Source organism: Phyllostomus hastatus, unplaced genomic scaffold, assembly GCF_019186645.2.
Source record: "Phyllostomus hastatus isolate PE091 unplaced genomic scaffold, TTU_PhHast_1.1 phas_scaffold_1674, whole genome shotgun sequence".
Classification (NCBI taxonomy): domain Eukaryota; kingdom Metazoa; phylum Chordata; class Mammalia; order Chiroptera; family Phyllostomidae; genus Phyllostomus; species Phyllostomus hastatus.
The window spans coordinates 16,869,824-16,889,162 of NW_025334011.1; the positions used below are offsets into that span (position 1 = coordinate 16,869,824).

Sequence of the window (19,339 nt, forward strand, 5' to 3'; positions counted from 1 at the left end):
TTATTTATTTTTAGAGGGCAAGGGAGGGAGAGAAACATCAATGTGTGGTGACCTCTCGTGTGCCCCCCACTGAGGACCTGAGAAACATCAATTGTGGTGACCCACAATCCAGGCATGTGCCCTGAGTGGGAATCAAACCACCACCCTTTGGTTCACAGGCCAGTGCTCAGTCCACTGAGCCACACCAGTGAGGTATACAGTATTTTTTAATGGAACCTTACACAAACATTTCCTGAGTGTGTAATTTTTATTTGCAACTTTGTTATGAGAGAGGAAAATTCTTTTATTCACCAAAACTTTGTTATAGGTGCTATGAGAAGGGGTTATGAAAGGTTCATCGGAAGGACAGAGAGCAAGTACAAAATGGATCTGCCTTCAGAGGGTTTGTCTCCCAGCAAGTCAGGAAATCACTTAAATTTCTCTAGATCTCAATTGTCTTATGTATATAATTTGAAAATTGGATTACGTACTTTCTGAGGCCATTTTTGGGACTCTAAAACTCCTGCATCACACACACACACCCTCTGCAAAATACAAAGTTAATGTGAAATGTCATTGGCAAAATCATTTAATGACATATTCATGAGTAGTGTTATAATAAATGTCATCCACAACAGGTTAAACAAAAATTCTGTCCCTTAAAAATAGTATTGGGTTGGCCAAAAAGTTCATTTTTTCCTTATGATGGCTCTAGTAGTACTTATCTGTCTTTAAGTTAATTTGAAATAATTTTGCCACAGTGTGTTGTGACAGCTGTCATATAAGTGTGCACTTAAAAAAACTTACCAAAATCGGTGATAATTTTTGTGCAGCCATTTTAATATTGAAATGGAATAAAATATGCAACATTTGCAGTGTATTAGGCTTTATTTTTTCATGAAAAGTAAAAGAACAACTGAAACACACAAAAAAAGATTTGTGCAGTGTATGGAGAAGGTGCTATGATTAATGAAATGTGTTAAAAGTGGTTTGTGAAGTTTCTTGGTACTACTGACATTTTGGCCAAGTAAGTTTTTGCTATGGGGCTGTCTTAGGCATTGGGAGATGTTTAGCAGTACCCCTGGCCCCTACCCACTAGAAGTCAACAACAGGAGATAGTCAACATACTCAAAATATCCAAATCAATATATTGGTGAAAATGAAAAATGTGTCTCTTATTTTTTGGAAAAAAATATATAATGGAATTTTTGGCCAACCCAATAGATTATATTTTTGAAAGTTGCTAAGAGAGTAAGTCTCAAATGTTCTCATCACACAGGAACACACACACAAATGGGAATTATATGATGGAGCTATTAACTAACCTTAATGTCATAGTCATTTCACAATAGAGACTGCATCAGATAGTTGAGTTGTACATCTTAAACTTAACCAATGTTATATCAATTATATCTCAATATAGCTGGAAAAAGTTTCTGTCCTACAAGTATCCTCACCTGAAAATATCTCATGGATTTTCATCTTCATGCTTATGCCACTATCTGCTCCTAACAGGGGTGATACCTTGTGCACCCATCCATAGCTTGCTGCCCTTCTAAGTAAGACTTCATCTGACAGTGCCCACAGGTATCCAATGCTTTGTCATCACTAAATTAAGGTGTCCAGCATTCACAGTAAGCCTACTTTCTTGCATTATTAATATACAATTAAGTGCAACAGAGCTATTATGGAACAAATAAAGTGCTATTGAAACACTGAAATGAATGGATTAATTTCCAATTGGAGGACCGTGATAGAACCAGGGAAAGAGTAATACTTGTGCACAATTGTTTTCAAGGGCAGAACCTGGTAAAGGGGTTCATGTGGAGTGATGATGAGAGGAATAATCAATGATGATTTGAAGCTTTCAAGGCTGGGCAATGAAAATTTGTTAAACAAATGAACTTCTGGCTGAGGTACCTGAGCAATATGAATGCCATTTCCAGTATAATAGAAAAATAAAGCAACATGTGGGATGCAGGAGGATTTTGAACTTGATTTTAGACACTTTTAAAAGGTGCTTGTGAACAATTGATATACAGATGTTCAACCAGGCACTTCTCAGGGGAGAAGTATGGGTTACCTGCAAGTACCCTACATTGTATCTTTGTTTGTATGTAATTCTGTAGGATTTATAAAAGGCTTTTCCTAGATATTGCCTACTGATGATTTTGTTTCTAACAAACATCCTATAAAGTAGGTAAGGCAGGATTTTAATGACCAGGGCCAGACTGTTAAAAAAACAAAACAAAACTCGAGCCTCAGAGAGTTTAACTGATTTGCTCAAATATGTGGGAGAATTGTCCAACCTTATGTTCTCACTGCAAATTTAGGTTTGCTTATTATTTATTTATTTATTACCACTAAGATTGGTGATGGTTGAAGCAGAGGGAGTAGATATCATTTTGGAAAATAGAATAAAGAAGGAAGAACAAGAGGACTTTGGGGCAACCCTTATGTTTTAAGAGCAAAGCACAAAGAGGAGCAAATGAAGGTGACCACATGACCTGTGGCCTCCCCATTCGCATGAGGCTAAGATCCTTAAGGGATAAGGGTCTGTCATCCCTTGTCTCCCTGACACAACTAAACAGATTACCAAGCACACAGTAGGTCTTCCCTATAGTATTTGGGTGGAGCAATAATACTTGCCCAGTGGGCTGAGCCAGGGTAAATACATAGAATAGGATGACTCATTTTGAATGGCAGCTTTCCGGAGATGGGCCTGGTATTAAGCATTAAGAAGGGCTCAATATAGGTGTATGCGGATGAAGACAACGGACAGATTTCTGTGCAAGAAGGTGCGTGGAATGGAAAAAAGGAAGGATGCAAGGAATACGGTGTGGGATTTGAAGCTGAAGGGGCAGGTCGGGGCATGATTTCCCTGGCCAAACCAAAAAACACAGGGTCCTGTCTAGGGTAGAGGGTGGTGTTGGGAATGACAGCTCAGACTGTTAGGTGTTAAATCTACCTTCCACATGTCTTAGAGAGTGTGGAAAAGCCCAGGTCCAGGGTCCAAAAGGTTAAAGAAACAAAGGGATTCGTACATTCATTTCGGGGCCACTTGGGAAGGTGGCCGACGATGTGCCCAGGTCCTTTCCTCGGTGCCACGTTAGCCCTGGTCTGCAAGCAGCATATCGAGTCTCACTAGCTCTCCTGACTCGTGGCACCAGGATGAGGCGCTTCCCTGAGCCTCCTTCCTTCTGCAGACCTCAGCCTCTGGGGGCTCCTCTCTTCCGTCGCCCCCTCTCTCCGTCCTTCCCGCTTTCCTCCGGAGGGATCAGAAGACGACGCCATGCGGGAGTCTTCCCTCTCCCCACACCGCACCTCCCTGCGCCGCACGTCCTCCCAGCGCCTCCTCGACAGTCCCGGGGACGCCGCCCGGACTTCGGCCGCGCTCTTTGAGCCCGTCTGGCCCGGGCTCGGTGGAACCCGAGCGCCAGGGTCCGGCTTAGCGGTCCCGCGGCCGCGCCCCGCGCCCCGCCCGCGGCGCCGCAGCTTCGGCCCGCCCGCCCCCTGCGTCATGACGCCGGCGCCCAACGCGGAAGCCGCTCGCTGCGCGCCGGGTCCGGCCGCGGGCTGAGCGCCGAGCCGCGGCGGGCGCCGGATACCGGCCGGGGTGCGAGCGGAGCTCTTCGTCCCTCCTAAGCCGGACCGAGCGGGCGGAGCGGGGCCGAGCGCGGCGGCGGGCGGAGCGGGGCCGAGCGCGCCGGGGCCGCCGCCGTTGGGATGCGGCTGCCTCCCCGGGCCGGCGAGTAGAGAGGGCGGGTCCCCGGCCTGGGAGCGCGACGGTGGAGGGGACCGAGGCGGCGGCCATGGCGACCCCCGGCAACCTGGGGTCCTCCGTGCTGGCGAGCAAGACCAAGACTAAGAAGAAGCACTTCGTAGCGCAGAAAGTGAAGCTCTTTCGGGCCAGCGATCCGCTGCTCAGCGTCCTGATGTGGGGGGTAAACCACTCGGTAAGAGCTCGGGCTGCGGCTGCAGTCTCTCTCCTCCTCCTCTTCCTCCTCGTTCTCTCCCCCTCCTCCTCCTGCTGCAGCTGCTGACGGGCTGGGAGCCCGAGCGGGGCCCTGGCCCTCCGGCTGCTTGCCCTCCCGGGCTGCCCTCCTGCCGCGGCGCCTCTGCCCCATCCTCGGGCGCGCGCTTGCTCCATCCGGCCGCCCAGATGCCACTTGGACCCCGTTTGGACCTAGGTCCGGATGCAGCAAGAGGGATCCATCTGCATTTGAGTTCTGGGGACGATACCAGTGTCGCCCCGGTCCGTCTTCCCGAGGGTCTGTCCTCGCAGCCCAGGAACCGGGAAGTTTGTGGGGGCACGGCTCGCCGGGGGCTGTCAACCTCGCCGGGGGCTGCTGGCGTCAGTGTCCGGGCGATCTCCCCTTCTGCGGGGCGCGGCGGAGGCGGTCTGGTCCTCCGAGGGGCGGGCAGGTGTACCCGTTCGAGGTAGGAGCGCCCGGAGCCTGCCCACGGGGTAACGGGAGTGAGAATACTGGAGATCGAGACAGCAGCTTTAGTGCTTAGGTTCTTTCTCTCTCTCTCGGTTATTATTGGAGACTAGGACCGTTTTGGACTACTCCACCAAAAATCCTCCAGTGTAAATATGGCCATGGGGTTTAGCATCTCCTCTGCCCCTCTTCTGCACCGCCCTGCTGCTGTGCGGGCTGAAGAGCTGCTTTGCGGGGAGGCTTCCTCCGCACACCTCCTCCCCCTTCTTGGGAACCAGGCCCCTGTCACCGACTGCAGAAGGGCGGCCAGGGGGTGACCCCAGCAGGGGTCTCGGCGGACGCGATGGAAGGCGGTCCAGAGTCGACTGCACGCGTTTGGGGGTTCCTTTAAGAGGCTAGAGGAGGACGCTTGGAAAGGTTAGCTGGCTTAACGGACAGCCGGAGGTGGTGGAAGATGCGCCGCTGCGGGCTCTGCGGACTGCGGTTTGAGGGTTTGAAATAGCCTCCTGCTGATCTCAACAGCGAGAAACTCCGGCAGTTTTAATCTCCTTAGGATCAGGAAACATGATAGGAACTGTTGGCTGAGCCATGAAAGTTTAAATGAGCCTGTGAATTTTGACCATGACCTTACCCACTGCGGTTTAGCATCTGGGGGAAAATGTAAGCTTGCTTTCCCTACGCTTGAACGTTTGATTTCTATGGATGTCTGTGTGCCCTTTTCAGCACAACAGAAATGATAGAAAACCACGTTGGGTTTTTTTTTTTTTAAAGAACAGTCTGAATTTAATGAAGTTCTTTAAAATTGCTCAAAAGCATCGTACTTGTATTTTCTTTTCCAAGCTTGGGAAAGGTGAAACAGTATCATTATTGATTGTGTTTTTAATAAGGCTGAGAAATGATTATTTCTGTCAGTCTAATGCCTGATCCATTGAAGTTCATTTTAACTTTCTGACAACTTTTTTTTTTAGCAATCAGGAATGTAAGCTTTTATTTACAACAGCATACATTACTTCACTAAAACTCTTAAGTTTCGTTACAGTAAAGAAAATGAATTTTTCCTGTGTCTGCAGTTTCCAGTTAAGTCTAATTCTTTAAACTTTTAAAAAATTACTTATGTTGTTAGTTTATTTTCTAAAATTAATGTTGTTAGTTTCATGTCTAAGGATGCTTTTATCTCATTCAGAGTTCTGATGTTTTGTTCAGGAGAGTGCTATGCCTGAGCGTTTAATCTAGTAAAGTAGTGGCAATAATATGCTGCTAAAACAGAGTGTGACCTCTGGGCATTAGTCTGAATTCCACTTGACTTTAGAAAATCTTATAATTGTACATGTTTTACTGTAACCACTTATGTTGCTACCTTATGTCTGTGAATTGCTACATTTATTTTAGGGGTTTTTTTTTTTTTTGCTCATTGGAAACACTTTGAAACTACTTAACATTTATAAAAGTAATGTTCGTGTTATTTTATTTTTTGCTTTCAAGAAAAGTTAGAATTCTAAGTTTAGTCATCCAGAGGAGGCAAGTTTCCACAGTACGTAATATAACCATGTTTTTCATTCAGCACATAGTAGGTACCAAAAAGTGCCAGCCACTGTGCAAAGATTGCTAAAAATGCTCCTCATATTTTTGCCCAGATATTTTTGTGGGCTCTTGAGTTGACATAAGGAAAGTCTGTTGCACAGCCTTCTTTTTCAAAATGTCTGTTTTCTTTATTATTTTTGAACAAAAGAAAGAAAATGTATATAAAGATGAAATCTAAGCACTTAGATGCTGAGTGTGGCTGGTTGATTTCAGTTTAGGTGACAAAATCTAGTATTAGATCAGCGTTTTTATATGACTTTGTGTGCACCGAAGCCGATGTTATAATGTGAGGATAAATAGGTCAGCATTATTAGGAAGGAACAAGCGTTGTGTTGTATATGAATGGGGGCATTTGAGAAAACATAGCAGAGAAGGAATAGATCATTCAAATTAAGAATCTTTTCCTATGTTTCCAATGTGATCAGAATTAATAGGAAATTATTTGTCAGGAATATAGCAATTTTATGTTTTTAAAATTCATTTGGATTTGTATTAAGAACATTTATAAATAAACATACTTTAGGAGCATTAAAGGGGAACCATATATGTATTTTATCATTTGGGCATCTTCTGTAGGGATTGGGAACCTTCTGAGTACAGTGGGAAAATGCTCATTGGATCTGTATACTAATTCTTTCTTTAACTCTGTTGACCTTAACCATGTTAACTAATTTTTGCTACTATGAAGTAAGGTGATTGGACTGGACAATTTCCAAGTTCTTTTTCTAACTTCAAGATTCAACTGTTTTTGGAGTCTACTAGATTCATAGCATTATATAGGGATGCACAGACTAGGAATAGTAATAGTATATAACACAAGAGTCATTACTATTATTACCTTGCCAATGCAGCAGCATTCAGAGAATTTTCAAGGCCATGACTAGAGGGAAGGAAATCGGTGGTAACAGTAAGAGATGAGTGAACTAAAAGTTTGTTGGATTGATTGTAGTTGGACTGCATTGCATTCTATTAAGTCAAAGTCTATTTCATTGAAATATAAAAACTGCAACTAAGGTAGGAATTTTCAAATCCATTGTGGCTGTAATTCTCAATCAGAATAATACTGACTTTGTGTGGTTAATTTGATGTGTTACTGCTTTCTAACTTAAAATATCCATCAGTGAATGGATGACTGCCAATTTTTAAGTATTTTGAGCAGAGAATATAATTGAATACATAAAGAAAAAGATGATTTAAGAAGGCAATTTGCCTTGTTCCATTTGGAATTAAACTAAAAATGATCAGGCAGTTAGCTTCTTAAAATTATATTTTAATAGTGTGTGGAGCATGAAGAATGGTCTAAGCCAAGACTCGTTTTAAACAGATATTCTAAAAGATTTTTATACAGAGTAAAATGTGAGCCTTTAGAAATTATATTTGAAAACCTATTTAAATATGTGGAGGAGGTATCTGTATAGAAGAATTTAAAGGACATAAAACTTGTTTAAAACAAGTATAGTATTTAGAAGTAGCCATTATTTAATTAGAGTCTTTTGGGTATAAGCTATAGAAACACAGATGAGTTTAGGCAAAAATTTAAAATACAGAGGGTTTTGGAAGTTTATCACTGAGAACGTTAGGGCTGGTAACCAAACCAGGAGAGCAGGATTGGGTCTGGGCTTCCACAACAATGGGAACCAGGTGACTGAGTGCTGTTGGCACTTTTCTGCCCTTTTTGGTTTATTCTTTCTCACAGTTACAGGTTTCCTCCACAGGGAACCAATGGTTCCCGAATTTCACATTGTGTACTTTCTGCCGCCCAAAGGGACTTTCTGTCTCTGATTCAGTTATAAAAATCCATGGAGGGATTCTGACTGGGTTGGCTTGGGTCATTTGCAGTATCGAGCGAGCAGTTATAAAAAGGTGGCAGCTCCTGCCTGTTGGAGTTGGGAAGAACAGCTCTCAAAAGAAGGGAGAGGGCCTCTACAGGCAGTATAAGGCCAATGCCTGTCCTCACCATAGGGCTGGACTGTTTATCTTGGTGTTGTCTGGCACATTTTGTGTGTTTTGATGAATATGTAGTTTTCTGAGTAGAGTATTCATTGCTTTTGTTATATTCTCAATAAGGTCTGAAACTCAAAATAGGTAAATACTATATTGAAGAAATAGTGATGTCTTTTAGGTTTGTGGGTTTATATTTGAGCACTGGAAAAAAAGATAAAACCAGATTTTAAAATTATATATATATATATATATATATATATATATACACACACACACACACACACACACACACACACACACACACATATATATATACATATATATGTATACACATATATATATGACTATGAAATATTAGCTGAATAGAATATAGTAAAGCAATTAAAATAATAATCAGCTAGACGTTAGATGAAACTTATTGACTGAATAGAACCCAACTAATCATTCATTCAAGAAACCCAGTTTCACATTATTTTTTTCTTTCCGTTTTAGAAGACTGAAGAGTGCCAAGTAGACATCCACGAAGTTTATTATGAGAGAAATAGTTACAGAACCACTAAAATTTGGGGTTATAGCCTCAAAGCAATACATTTCTTCTTCATTTTTTCTCAAACACCTTAGAGTGAACTGGAGTATTGAGAATGATGCACACAGCAGGCCAGTGATTTCTTTTTCTGCCTCAGGATTGCTGTTATGCCTTTTGAAAAGTTTTTGGCAAGAATTTGAATAAACAAACAAAATCTACCTTAAATTTATTACAAAATGCAGTGAACCAGAGTAATTAATTCTACCAAACACCCTTTGAAAAAGAAGTTTTAGAATTGAAAGGAATTGGTGCATTATGGCAAAATGGTTTGTGGTCAGGCAGATCAGGTTCAAGTCCTGCCTTCATCATTTATGGTCTCTTTGAGCAGATAGATGATTTATCCACATGAGCCCCAAAGTACACATTCTTCAAATGGAGATGATGTGATGATTGCCTCACAGGATGGTTTTGAGGGTTAAGTAAGATTATATATTTAAAGCCTAGCATTGTACTTAGCACACAATAAGGATTCTGCAATTAATATTTAGAAATGGTCAGCCTCAGATGCAGTTCGGCTGGCAGCATACAGATAAGCATTAGACAAGTGTTTCTCAAAATTTAATGTGTGTATTTATCACTTGGGAACATTTTAAAAATGTAGATTCTGACTCAGGTCTGGGGTAAAGCCTGAGATAAATACAGATGTTTATCATGTTCATAGGTGATATTGGTGCTGCTGGTCCATGGGCTATATTTTAAATAGCAAGACAGAAGGAATAATGTTTAAAATGAGAAATGTTCAGGCTTTGTCCCCTGACTGCATGTGATGAATCCTTGGAAGAAAGGTGACCTCATAATGGAATTAACCAAAGCTAGGAGAAAGAGTTGTGTGTTGAAAAAGGGTGATTTTTTTAAAAGAAAAGTTGAATTGCAGATGATGGTGACTGGGTATTGTAGTGACAATGACCACCTGTGGGGTATTGGAAGGTGGGGTTAGAACCAGGAGCAAGGTTAGGATGGGGGTGGAGAACGGAGAGCTGTCCATGCAGGGTTGCTGAGCCACAGGGATAAATAGATCTCTGAGGGAGAAGTTGGAAAACGGGGAAGGAATGAGGGAGGAAGAACAAACAGCCAGAGAAAACTCAGCCAGGAGGCCAGCAGAATTGGATGCTTCAGAGATCACGATGTTCATGGATATACTTTTGGACACAGTGGTTTATTTTCTGTGTGTGTGTGTGTGTGTGTGTGTGTGTGTGTGTGTGTGTAAGCTTAAAGATCTAAGGAGTGAATGAGTGCAAGTCTGTAGAGGTAGCCTTTCTTTTTAGAAAGTTAAAAGTAGAAGGAAGGTGAAAGAGGATATTTTATTTAGGAATATCTAGGTATTTTCCTTGACTCCATTTCTTCTTTTCCATTGTCACTCTGCCAATCCTAACCAGATTTATTTCCCTCTTTTTTTAGAAATACCTCATTTCCCTGTCTTTTATATACATTTCCTTTTTTGCCTGGGACCCCTATGACAGTATGGTGAAGGCCATGGACCCCTTCTTAAATAATGCTTTTGAATGAATAAATAAAAATAGTACATAGGATATATACGACCAAGTTCATGGATCTCCTGTGCTCTATCCATGGACCACTTAGAGGTTTGGGGAACCCCGTTAAGAACCACTGCAAGAATAAGGAGGAGAGCTGTGGGGTGGGAAATGGGGGAGAGCACACAGTAGATTGGTGTGATTCAAACCTGAACCCTTCACCATTGAGCTGTGCTGCCTGGGCATGCCTGTGAATTTTTTTTTTCTCTCTCTTTTTTTGAGATCTTTCCTTAGCCTTAAACACTTTGACAGGGAGGGTATAGTAGTCCCCCTTTCTCCACAGGGGATACATTCCAAGACCCCCAGTAGATACCTGAAACCATGGATAGTACTAAGTCCGATGAGTCCCATTTAATTTATAAATTAATCACAGTAAGAGAGAAACAACAGTGACTAATAATAAAATAGAACAATTATAAAAATGTACTGTAATAAAAGTAATGTGAATGTGATCTCTCTCTTTCTCACCCCTGCTCCCCACTCCCGCAGCTGAGCAGATAAATGAGATGGCTGCTCAGTGACTTCCTGGGGTAAGAGGATATGCAAGTCAAAGGGATGGCTCACATCCTGGGTGGGATGGAGCAGGAAGGTAAGGGACCTTATCACATTACTCAGAAGAGCATGCAATTTAGAATTCTGAATTCTTTATTTCTGGAGTTTTCCCATTTAATACCTTTGGACCACTTTTGACCACAGGTACAGAAACTGTGGAAAGTGAAACCATGGCTTAGGGGTGTCTATGGTATTAGCTATTAAGAAAACTGTTTGAAAACACTTTTTCCTGTGTAGAAAGGAAATCATTGCTTATGTTCAAAGTATGTAGGAAGAGTGTATGTATATATACACTCACACACAAAATGAAAAGTGGTATAGGGAGTTTTAAAACAGTAACCTACCTAAAGATAAGGCTTTACATTTTAAATAAGTTTTTGTAGTTTTTCACTTCTCTACAGTAGTTAAGAGCTCTGGTACCACACTGGTTGGCTGTCTGTGGGACCTTGGCAGGTCATTTGGCTTCTCTTTCTCAGTTCCTTTTTTTAATAAAAAGATATAATAATAGTACCTATAATGTAAGTCTGATATGTGGATTAAATAAGTTGATACTTGTGAAATATCTAAAGAGTTGTTGGCAAATGCTAAGTTCTTAGTAAACATTAGCTGTCATGTTATTATTTTTTTTTACTTTCTTTTCTCTTCTTTTTAAAATTTTTTTCCTTTTTTTAATTTAATTGTTGTTCAAGTACAGTTTTCTGTCTTTTATTCCCATCCCAGCCAACGCCCCCCCTTTTTTTACTTTCTTTCCTTATTTTTAAAATTTTTTTCCCTTTTTTAAAATTTAATTGTTCAGGTACAGTTTTCAGCTGTCATTATTTTTTAAAAATATTTTAAGTGATAAAACATGTTAAATTAATTGTTATATTATTCTGGTTCATAGTTATAAAGTCACCATCGCACTTGGCATCCTTGTGCATCTTTGACTTATATAGTAATCATTTTATAATTATCTTCATGCTCTTGCTGTACTTTCTACATCTGTTTTGTTAAAATGTTCTTTCTTGTATTTTTAATGCTTCCACTAGTATCAGGTTGTTTGAAGTGTTTAGACTCAGTTAATTTAATTCAGATTCATTAGTTACAAATTATGCCTGCTATTGATTTGATATTTTACTATTTTTTTGATGTAAAAGATATCATGCAAGATGCTTGGGATACAAAACGAATATATTCTAGACACTGCCCTCAAGTTGCTTATAAGCGCAGGGGAAACATATCTGTACAGGGTGGTGCAAAAGTAGCTTTCCAGCCCTTACTGGGTGGCTCTGTTGGTTAGGTGTCCTTCAGCAAAGTGAAAGGTCATGGGTTCCATTCCCACTATCACATCTATGTTTCTCTTCCTCTCTCCCTCTCTTCCCCTCTCTAAAAATAGATAAATAAAAGATAGAAAAAGCAAGTTTACAGTTTGTGTGAAGAATAGTACAATAATTAATAAGTAATAATATAGGAATAAACTGTTTTGTATACTTACAACTGTAAGCTTACTTTTGCCTCACCCTGTATAAATAACTAGAGTGTTAGGAATGGTTGGGCTATTATTAAATAGGATGGTCAGAGTATAAACCTCTCAGAAAAGGCACTTGAGTAAGGGGATACTGGATATGAAGGCCTTGGACATGAGGCTATCTCGGGGAAGTGCATTTTAGACAAAATGAACAGCTGGTGCAAAAATCTTGAGGCTGATGCTGGCTTGGTATGTTTAGGAAACTGCAGGGCAGTCTGTGTGGCTGGAGCAGAGTGAGAAGTGGGGAGAGTGGAAAGAGATGTGTGCAGGGACTAGATTATGTTGACTTCTACCAGGACTCTTGGAGAAGGGCTCAGAAGGAGCCTTGAAATTGGAGTAGAATCTTCCAGTTGGAGAAGGCAAGGAAGGCCTATACAGCTAAGGGGTTCACAGTGGCAAAAGTAAGCAGACTGAGTCAAAAATGGTTAAGTGGTCTGGTGTGGCCATTCACTTACAGTATAATCTACCAAATGGTGGCATCAGCCATCATCAGGAGCCTGTTAGAAATGCAGAATTTTGGGCTCTCTGCACATCTTCTGGAGCCAAATGTTCATTTTAACAAGACAGGTGATTTGTAAACACATTCCAGTTTGAGAAGCACTGGCTAGGGTAAATCTTTGGTTCCAAACCCTGAGGTTCCCTGGAGCTGCCTCAGAGGCTGGGGGAAGGGGCTGAGCTGGTGGAAGAATGGAGCCCCAATCTCAGCTTCATCCAGTCCAGCGCAGCAGCTTTTGTTCTCCTCCCTCTTCCTCTTCTTTCTCCCCTTCCCCTTCCTCTTTCTCCTCTCCCCCTGTATTCCCTCCTCCTCCTCTTCTTCCTCCTCTCCTCCTACTCTCTCTTGCCTCTTCCTCTTCTTTTCACTGAATGCACATTGTTTATACACAAGGGCAAAAAGGTTGTGCAATCAAGAAGATTGAAAAACCACAGAGGTAAATTTTGAGGAATGTTAGGAGATGGTTGAAAATGTAGTTTGAGACCAGATTTGAAAGGGCCCAGTAGCTGATATTGCCAGAGAAAACTTAACAACAGTTTTGACAAGGCCCACTTTAAAATTTACTCGGACTCTGAAGTGGTACTCAACCCAGTTTTTTTACTGTTCCCACTCAGCATGTTCTCTGCTCTTCGAACCTGTTTCTTACCTTTCCCTCTCCTTAAACTGCCCTCTAGCATTTTGTTGCTCTATCCTCCTCGCAGCTACTAATCTTTAGAACTTTAAAGACATTGACCATGGAAGCCAGGCACTTCTGGTCTTCTCACCACCTAGTCTGCTGACTTTCGGATGGTTGAATCCATCAGCTTACACACTGGTTGGAGGGCTGCACTGTGGTTTGGGGCTTCTAGTCACACGTGGCTATTTAAATTTCATTTAATTAAAATTAAATCTTAAGATTCAGGCTCAGCCCTGGCTGGTGTGGCTCATTTGGTTGGAGCATCATCCCATAGACCGAGGGTCATGGGCTTCATTCTGCGTCAGGGCACACGCCTAGGTTGCAGTTTCAGTCCCCGGCCCTGGCATGTGCGGGAGGCAAACAATGGATGTTTCTCTCACATTGATTTTCTCTCTCCCCCTTTCTTTCTCTCTGGCATCAATAAATATGTTAAATAATAATAATAGTAAAAAAAAAGATTCAGCCTCATGTCAAATGCTTAGGAGCCACATGTGGGTAATGGCTGTTGTATTGGACAAATGGATGTTTCCATCTTCGTAGCACTTTGTGTTGGACAGCGCTCGCTGATCTGGGATCTCCCATCTTAGACACAAAATAAACAGCCATAGCAACAAAAACTTCCCTTTGACATCACATCTCTCACTGTATCATTGTCCACTCTGTTTTCTGTGTTCCTTTTTGTAGTAAACATTGAGAAATTTTGTCTAAAGCTGTTGCCTCTTGTTGTCTACAGTTGCTGTGCCCCCTTCACCTGACACTCTTCTCCGTGTGGTACTCCAATCTGGCTCTTGTCCCTATCCCCACCCCCCACCCTCCACCCCCACTGCTAGGAAACTGCTCTTGTCAGCATCACCAGCAACATTCGTCTCCATGTGTTTAAATCCAGGGGTTCACCCTGTATTGTCTTTTCTTGTTTTCCTTCTGCTTCCCCAGCCACTCTGTCTTAGGAACCTTATCAGGTTTCTCCTCTTTATCCAATTTCAGAAAGTTTGAAGCCCCAGGATTCTGTCCAGGGGCTTCTTCTATAATGCATGTATTTTATCTGCCTGATCTTACTTAGTCTCATGGCTTTATGCTGATGATTGAGACATTTTTGTCTTTTTCAACTCGGCCCTGCTGGGCTTCATATTCAGTTTCTTACCACATATATTCACTTGAATAGGCATCTCAGCTGTGTGTCCCAAACAGGCTCTTGATTTCCTTTTCCTACTCTACCCCACCCCTTGTCATATCTGAAACCATTTTCTTCCTCGGCTCAGGAATAGCCTACCATCTACTCAGGTGCTCAAGCCAGAAACCTAAGAGCCAATCTTGATTCCTCCCTTTGCATCAGCACTTTCATTTTTGAGTCCCAAATCTTCATGCTTCTCTCCTCCCATTTAAATTCTCTCCTTGTGGAACCTGCAGCAGTGGCAGGTCTCCCTGTGTTCGCCCAGGCCCTGTTTCAGTCCCGTCCTGTACTGCACTGGCAGAAGGATCGTTCTGAAATGTAAATACCATGTCCCTTCAGTGAAAACTAAAGAGGCTTCCCATACTGTTGCCAGTAAAACCCAAACTCTCGTCTATGGCTTGCAAGGCCTTACTGGCCTGGCGCGTTTCCCTCTTCGCCCTCAGCCCTCACCACTCTCTTCATGACTTCTTCCTTCCAGCTGCTCTGCTCTTTTTCTGTTCCTTAGACACGCCACAGCCAGCGCAGCCGTAGAACTTCTGCCTTCGCTTTCTTCTCTGGAATGCTCTTCCCTCTGGTCTTTGAGTGGTGGCCCCTGCTTGTCATTTTAGCCTCTCAGCTAAAAGAGTTGCCTTTTACCGCCTTTCTGACCCCCTCATGTAAAGTTGCCCCTTCACTCTCATATTATTCTTTTATTTTCTCTGTGACACTTAATACTAGGGAACTGAATTGTTTACATATTTATTACTTATCTCCCCAGCTAGGATGTGGAGTTCCACAGCAGGCAAGACTGTCTTATTTACTGCCTAATCCTTGCACCTAGAACAGAGCTTGTATGTAGTAGGTGTGCATAAATATTGTTGAATGAATCAGTGGAGCAGGGATTCTGTGACCTATAAATCATTAGTGCTCACGTGGTGGACTATGAGCCCTTCCACAATCACTGAGAAATTTATTTTTGCTAAGATTGAACAGAGTACTTAAGAGCATTTTGCTGAGTAGGTTGTGCAATGCATTAGAGTGCGGGGGGACAACCTTCCTGCAAGTTGGCGATAAGAGGCGTGGGGTAACCGTGAGCCGACGTCAGAGAAAGAGCTATGTTTACAGCAATATCCGAGACCTTTGCCTTGTGAACACAGCAGAGAAGGGTCAGAGAGGAAGCAACTTGTCATAGAAAGTCACGCAGGGAATCATGTGAAGACTGTAAATGCACTTCTAAAGAGTCAGAGACATATAGAAGAGTGCACTTAAGTGTTATTGCTGATTTATTCCACAGTTAGGATCTTGTAATGGCTTCAGTTATGCTTCTACAAATTCTAGTATTCAGAAGTTAAATTTCAGATATGTTTTGAGCCAAGAATTATTATTTTAAAAAATTTTTTAAAGATTTTATTTATTTTATTTTCAGACAGAGAGGAAGGGAGGGAGAAAGAGGTAGAGAGGAACATCAATGTGTGGTTGCCTCCCATGCACCCCTTACCAGGGACCTGGCCTGCAACCCAGGCATGTGCCCTAACCGGAAATTGAACCAGTGACCCTGTGGTTCACAGACAGGTGTTCAATCCACTGAGCCACACCAGCCAGGGCAATAATTATTTTATTATACATTTTTTGTTACCATTTAGTCCCTTTATACACCATCCCCTGCCCCGGATTCACCACACTGTTGTCCATGGCCATGAGTCCTTTTTCCTTTTTGCTCAGTACTTTGTAAGAACAGTGGTGATCCCAGTGTCTCAGATCTTTGTGGGTCTCTTTCTGTTGTGTTATGTTTTTGCTGATTCTTATTCATGGGACTTTCTTTCCATACTTACTTGGTTATTTTTGGCTGAGAGCTGCTCATTTCCCTCAGACAGTTATTTGGAGAGGATTCTTTTCATTTTAGGGTGAAACTGTGTCCCTCTAGAGAGAATAGTTCATTGTTGCCAGGTGGCTAGGGCTCTTACAGACCAAGACCATTTTAAACTAACCTCACCATTTGAAATTTTTTGGACCTCCTGGTGATACAGATTTGAGCAGCAGTTGCCTGTGGGTAGAATGGTTAATTTTTGGTTTGCCCTTACCCTGAAGGTGCGAGCTTTGTGGATCCTACCCTTAAGGGGAAAGGGTTTCTTGTTAAAGGGCCTGTGGCATTTTCAGGGAAATGCTGAACTTTCTTCAGGTACCCTTTTATGCTTTCCATCTTCTGTTTTTACAGTTGTATTTGTTTCCCTTATTTTGCACATATTACTATTGAAATCATTTCTGTTTGCATTATTTACTTTAGACTTAGAATCGTATCTTTAAATTGTGATACCCAAACATTCAGAGCTTACTGTTAGTCATAATTGTAATAAACATACTTTGCTTTTGTTCTCTCACCCTGGACTTTAAGAAAGGTATTCCATATTAATGAGCCAGAGAATGACCTCTGTGGCATGCTATACCACATAACCTGTACAGAGGTGCCCGGTGGGAGGGGCGGGTGTGGGCTGGAATCAGTATTGCCACCTACACACAATGGCAAGGGCTGCATCAGCCAGAGACAGGATCCCTTTTTGTCATTCGCCTGCACAGAGGAAGCTCACATTTTAGAATGTGCACAGAGGTGCCTTGTGTATTAGCAGCTGCCCTGCTTTTCTTGGCTCATGCATACAAAATTTCTCCTGTCAGATTCCTACGCATTGGTGTCCCTGAGGAAGCTTTCAGGTAGTGTTTAGGCTCGACAAAAGAAAAAAAAGCAGGGTTTGTAATTCCTTACAAATTTTAATCTACTGTAGAAGATGCATAATTTCTATCATTTTTCTGCTACCTGCATGTTTGTATGATGCAAATTAATTTACTCAGATTAGTAAATAGGGAATGATGCCATGTGATGTGGAAATTGGTCCAGACACAATTTTCCTTGAACACATCACTGCTTCATGAATCCAGGTAACAGCAACTCGATATAAAGTATGAAACATTGCCAAAGGCAGCAGACCAGGTAGGACCACAAGACTGAGCATTGGGCTCACCCATCTTTGTTCTTCCTCTTGGCTCAGGTGGCCAGGGGCTTGGTCTTTGAAGAACTAATTTCATGGTTTCTCCAGTCTTTGTGTATTTTGTCCTAGACTGTATAACCTGGGAGCTCAGTTATTTCTTATAATCATTACTCAATCATTCCTTTCCATTGAGTGGTCTTCACAACCATATTTTTAAAGATAAAGTTCATTCTGGATTTATTAGGACCTCAATAATTTTGAAGACTGATACATATATTTTTAGCATTTTCTTAAGTGTTCCATAGATTTTGAGTGGTCTACTTAAAATGTTTTTAGTGTGTATTCAGAACTTAGTTTATATATAATATTATAAATAGAAACATTTGTATTTATAATTTCTTTTGCATAACTATATGGAATCCCCCCATTCCCCCAAACACCCAATCACTGCCATTGTTTCGTTCCCAGGGATAACCAAGTGTAAATGTGACAGAAGCCTTGCTGACTGAGTCATCTGTAGTCTTAAAAAAAATTTGGACACACTGATCTAAACAAGCAGAAACTTCATTTCCTCATGGGTCCTCTTGAATTTCCTTCGTAATCCTCTTCTACCTGACCGTGTTGCGTTCCCGCTCTCTCACACTCCCAGGTGTTCAGTGTGTTCATCTATCTTTCCCAAGTCAGCTCGGACTTCTTAAGTTTCCATGCTCCCAAATTACGGGTCTCAGTGTGCTTCTAATCAGCTTTACCTTTTTGAAAATTTGCTCTATGGGCTTTCTCCTGTGTCCAGAAACCTGAGGGAAAAAACTTTTTTCAGCTTACTTCTCCCACGTAGAACCCAACTTAGAATATGTTTATCACAGAAACAAACAGCCGGCTTACACTTGCATATTCGGAACACAGCCCATGCATAAATTAGATTCTGCCTGCACATAGATGAAAAATTAAAATGCATTGGCATAGAAAGAATTGTTCAGAAACAATTATGATAAGCCCATAAGGCACTTTTTTTGTTGTTATTGCAGATTGAGCCAAAATAGGAGGGCAGGAGCAAAGTTAAGAAGCATTTTAATGGTGAATAAAAAAGTTAGGAGAAGCTAGTGTATCCCTTTGTCTTACTTTTCTCTTTCAGTTTTGATATTAAATATTCATAAATCTAACATATCCTCAGGTGAAGAATTTTTAGAAATATTTTATTTTTTTAGATTTTATTTATTTTTAGAGAGAGTAGAAGGGAGGGAGAAAGAGAGGGAGAGAAACATCAGTGTGTGGTTGCCTCTCATGTGGCCCCCACTGGGGACCTGGTCTGCAGCCCAGGCATGTGCCTGAATGGGAATCGAACCGGCAACCCTTTGGTTTGTGCAGCCTGTGCTCAATCCACTGAGCTATACCAGCCAGGGCTAGATATTCATAAACTTAAAACATGCCAATCAAGATTTCACCCAGTAAAAAGCCCATAGAATACTTTTACTCTTTGTTATATGGAACTTCTTTCTTATGTTTATTTAGATCAACTAGAAACATTCATGGTTTCAGTGGAATTAAAGTTCTAGTAAGTATAGAGGAGAGACATATATATGTATATATATTATGTGTGCATGTATAGTGAATTTCCTGTATGAAAAACTTGAAAAATAGTGACAAATATAGTGAAGAATTACCATAATCATTCTAGGAGCAAGCAGTATAAATGTTTTGGACTGTATCTTTCCAATATCTTTTTAAAAGTCTCTTTGAGATTATACTGTGTGTATATTTCCTCATATTGTTATGTATTCTTCATAATGATGATTTTTAATGACTGCCTAATAGTCTAATGCAGTTTTAATAATGCCTATATTGGTTCCAGGTTTTTCCTACTGTAAATAATGCTTCTAGCAACATCTCCCTATAGAAAACTTTTTCTTATTTTGGGT

The 19,339-nt window shown here is 41.5% G+C and overlaps 1 protein-coding gene across 2 annotated transcripts in view; it reads left to right on the top strand.

The window, feature by feature from the left end:
• The first annotated feature begins 3,509 nt into the window (after positions 1–3,509).
• The window catches only part of PIP4K2A (phosphatidylinositol-5-phosphate 4-kinase type 2 alpha), a 164,689-nt gene continuing 148,859 nt past the window's right edge, over positions 3,510–19,339 (top strand). The window contains exon 1 of one of the 2 annotated variants that reach the window (XM_045858015.1): positions 3,510–3,935. In XM_045858015.1, the coding sequence (XP_045713971.1) occupies positions 3,792–3,935 (144 nt within the window). In that variant the 5' untranslated portion in view covers positions 3,510–3,791. The remainder of the gene's footprint in view (positions 3,936–19,339) is intronic. The other variant, XM_045858016.1, reaches the window with a different exon arrangement.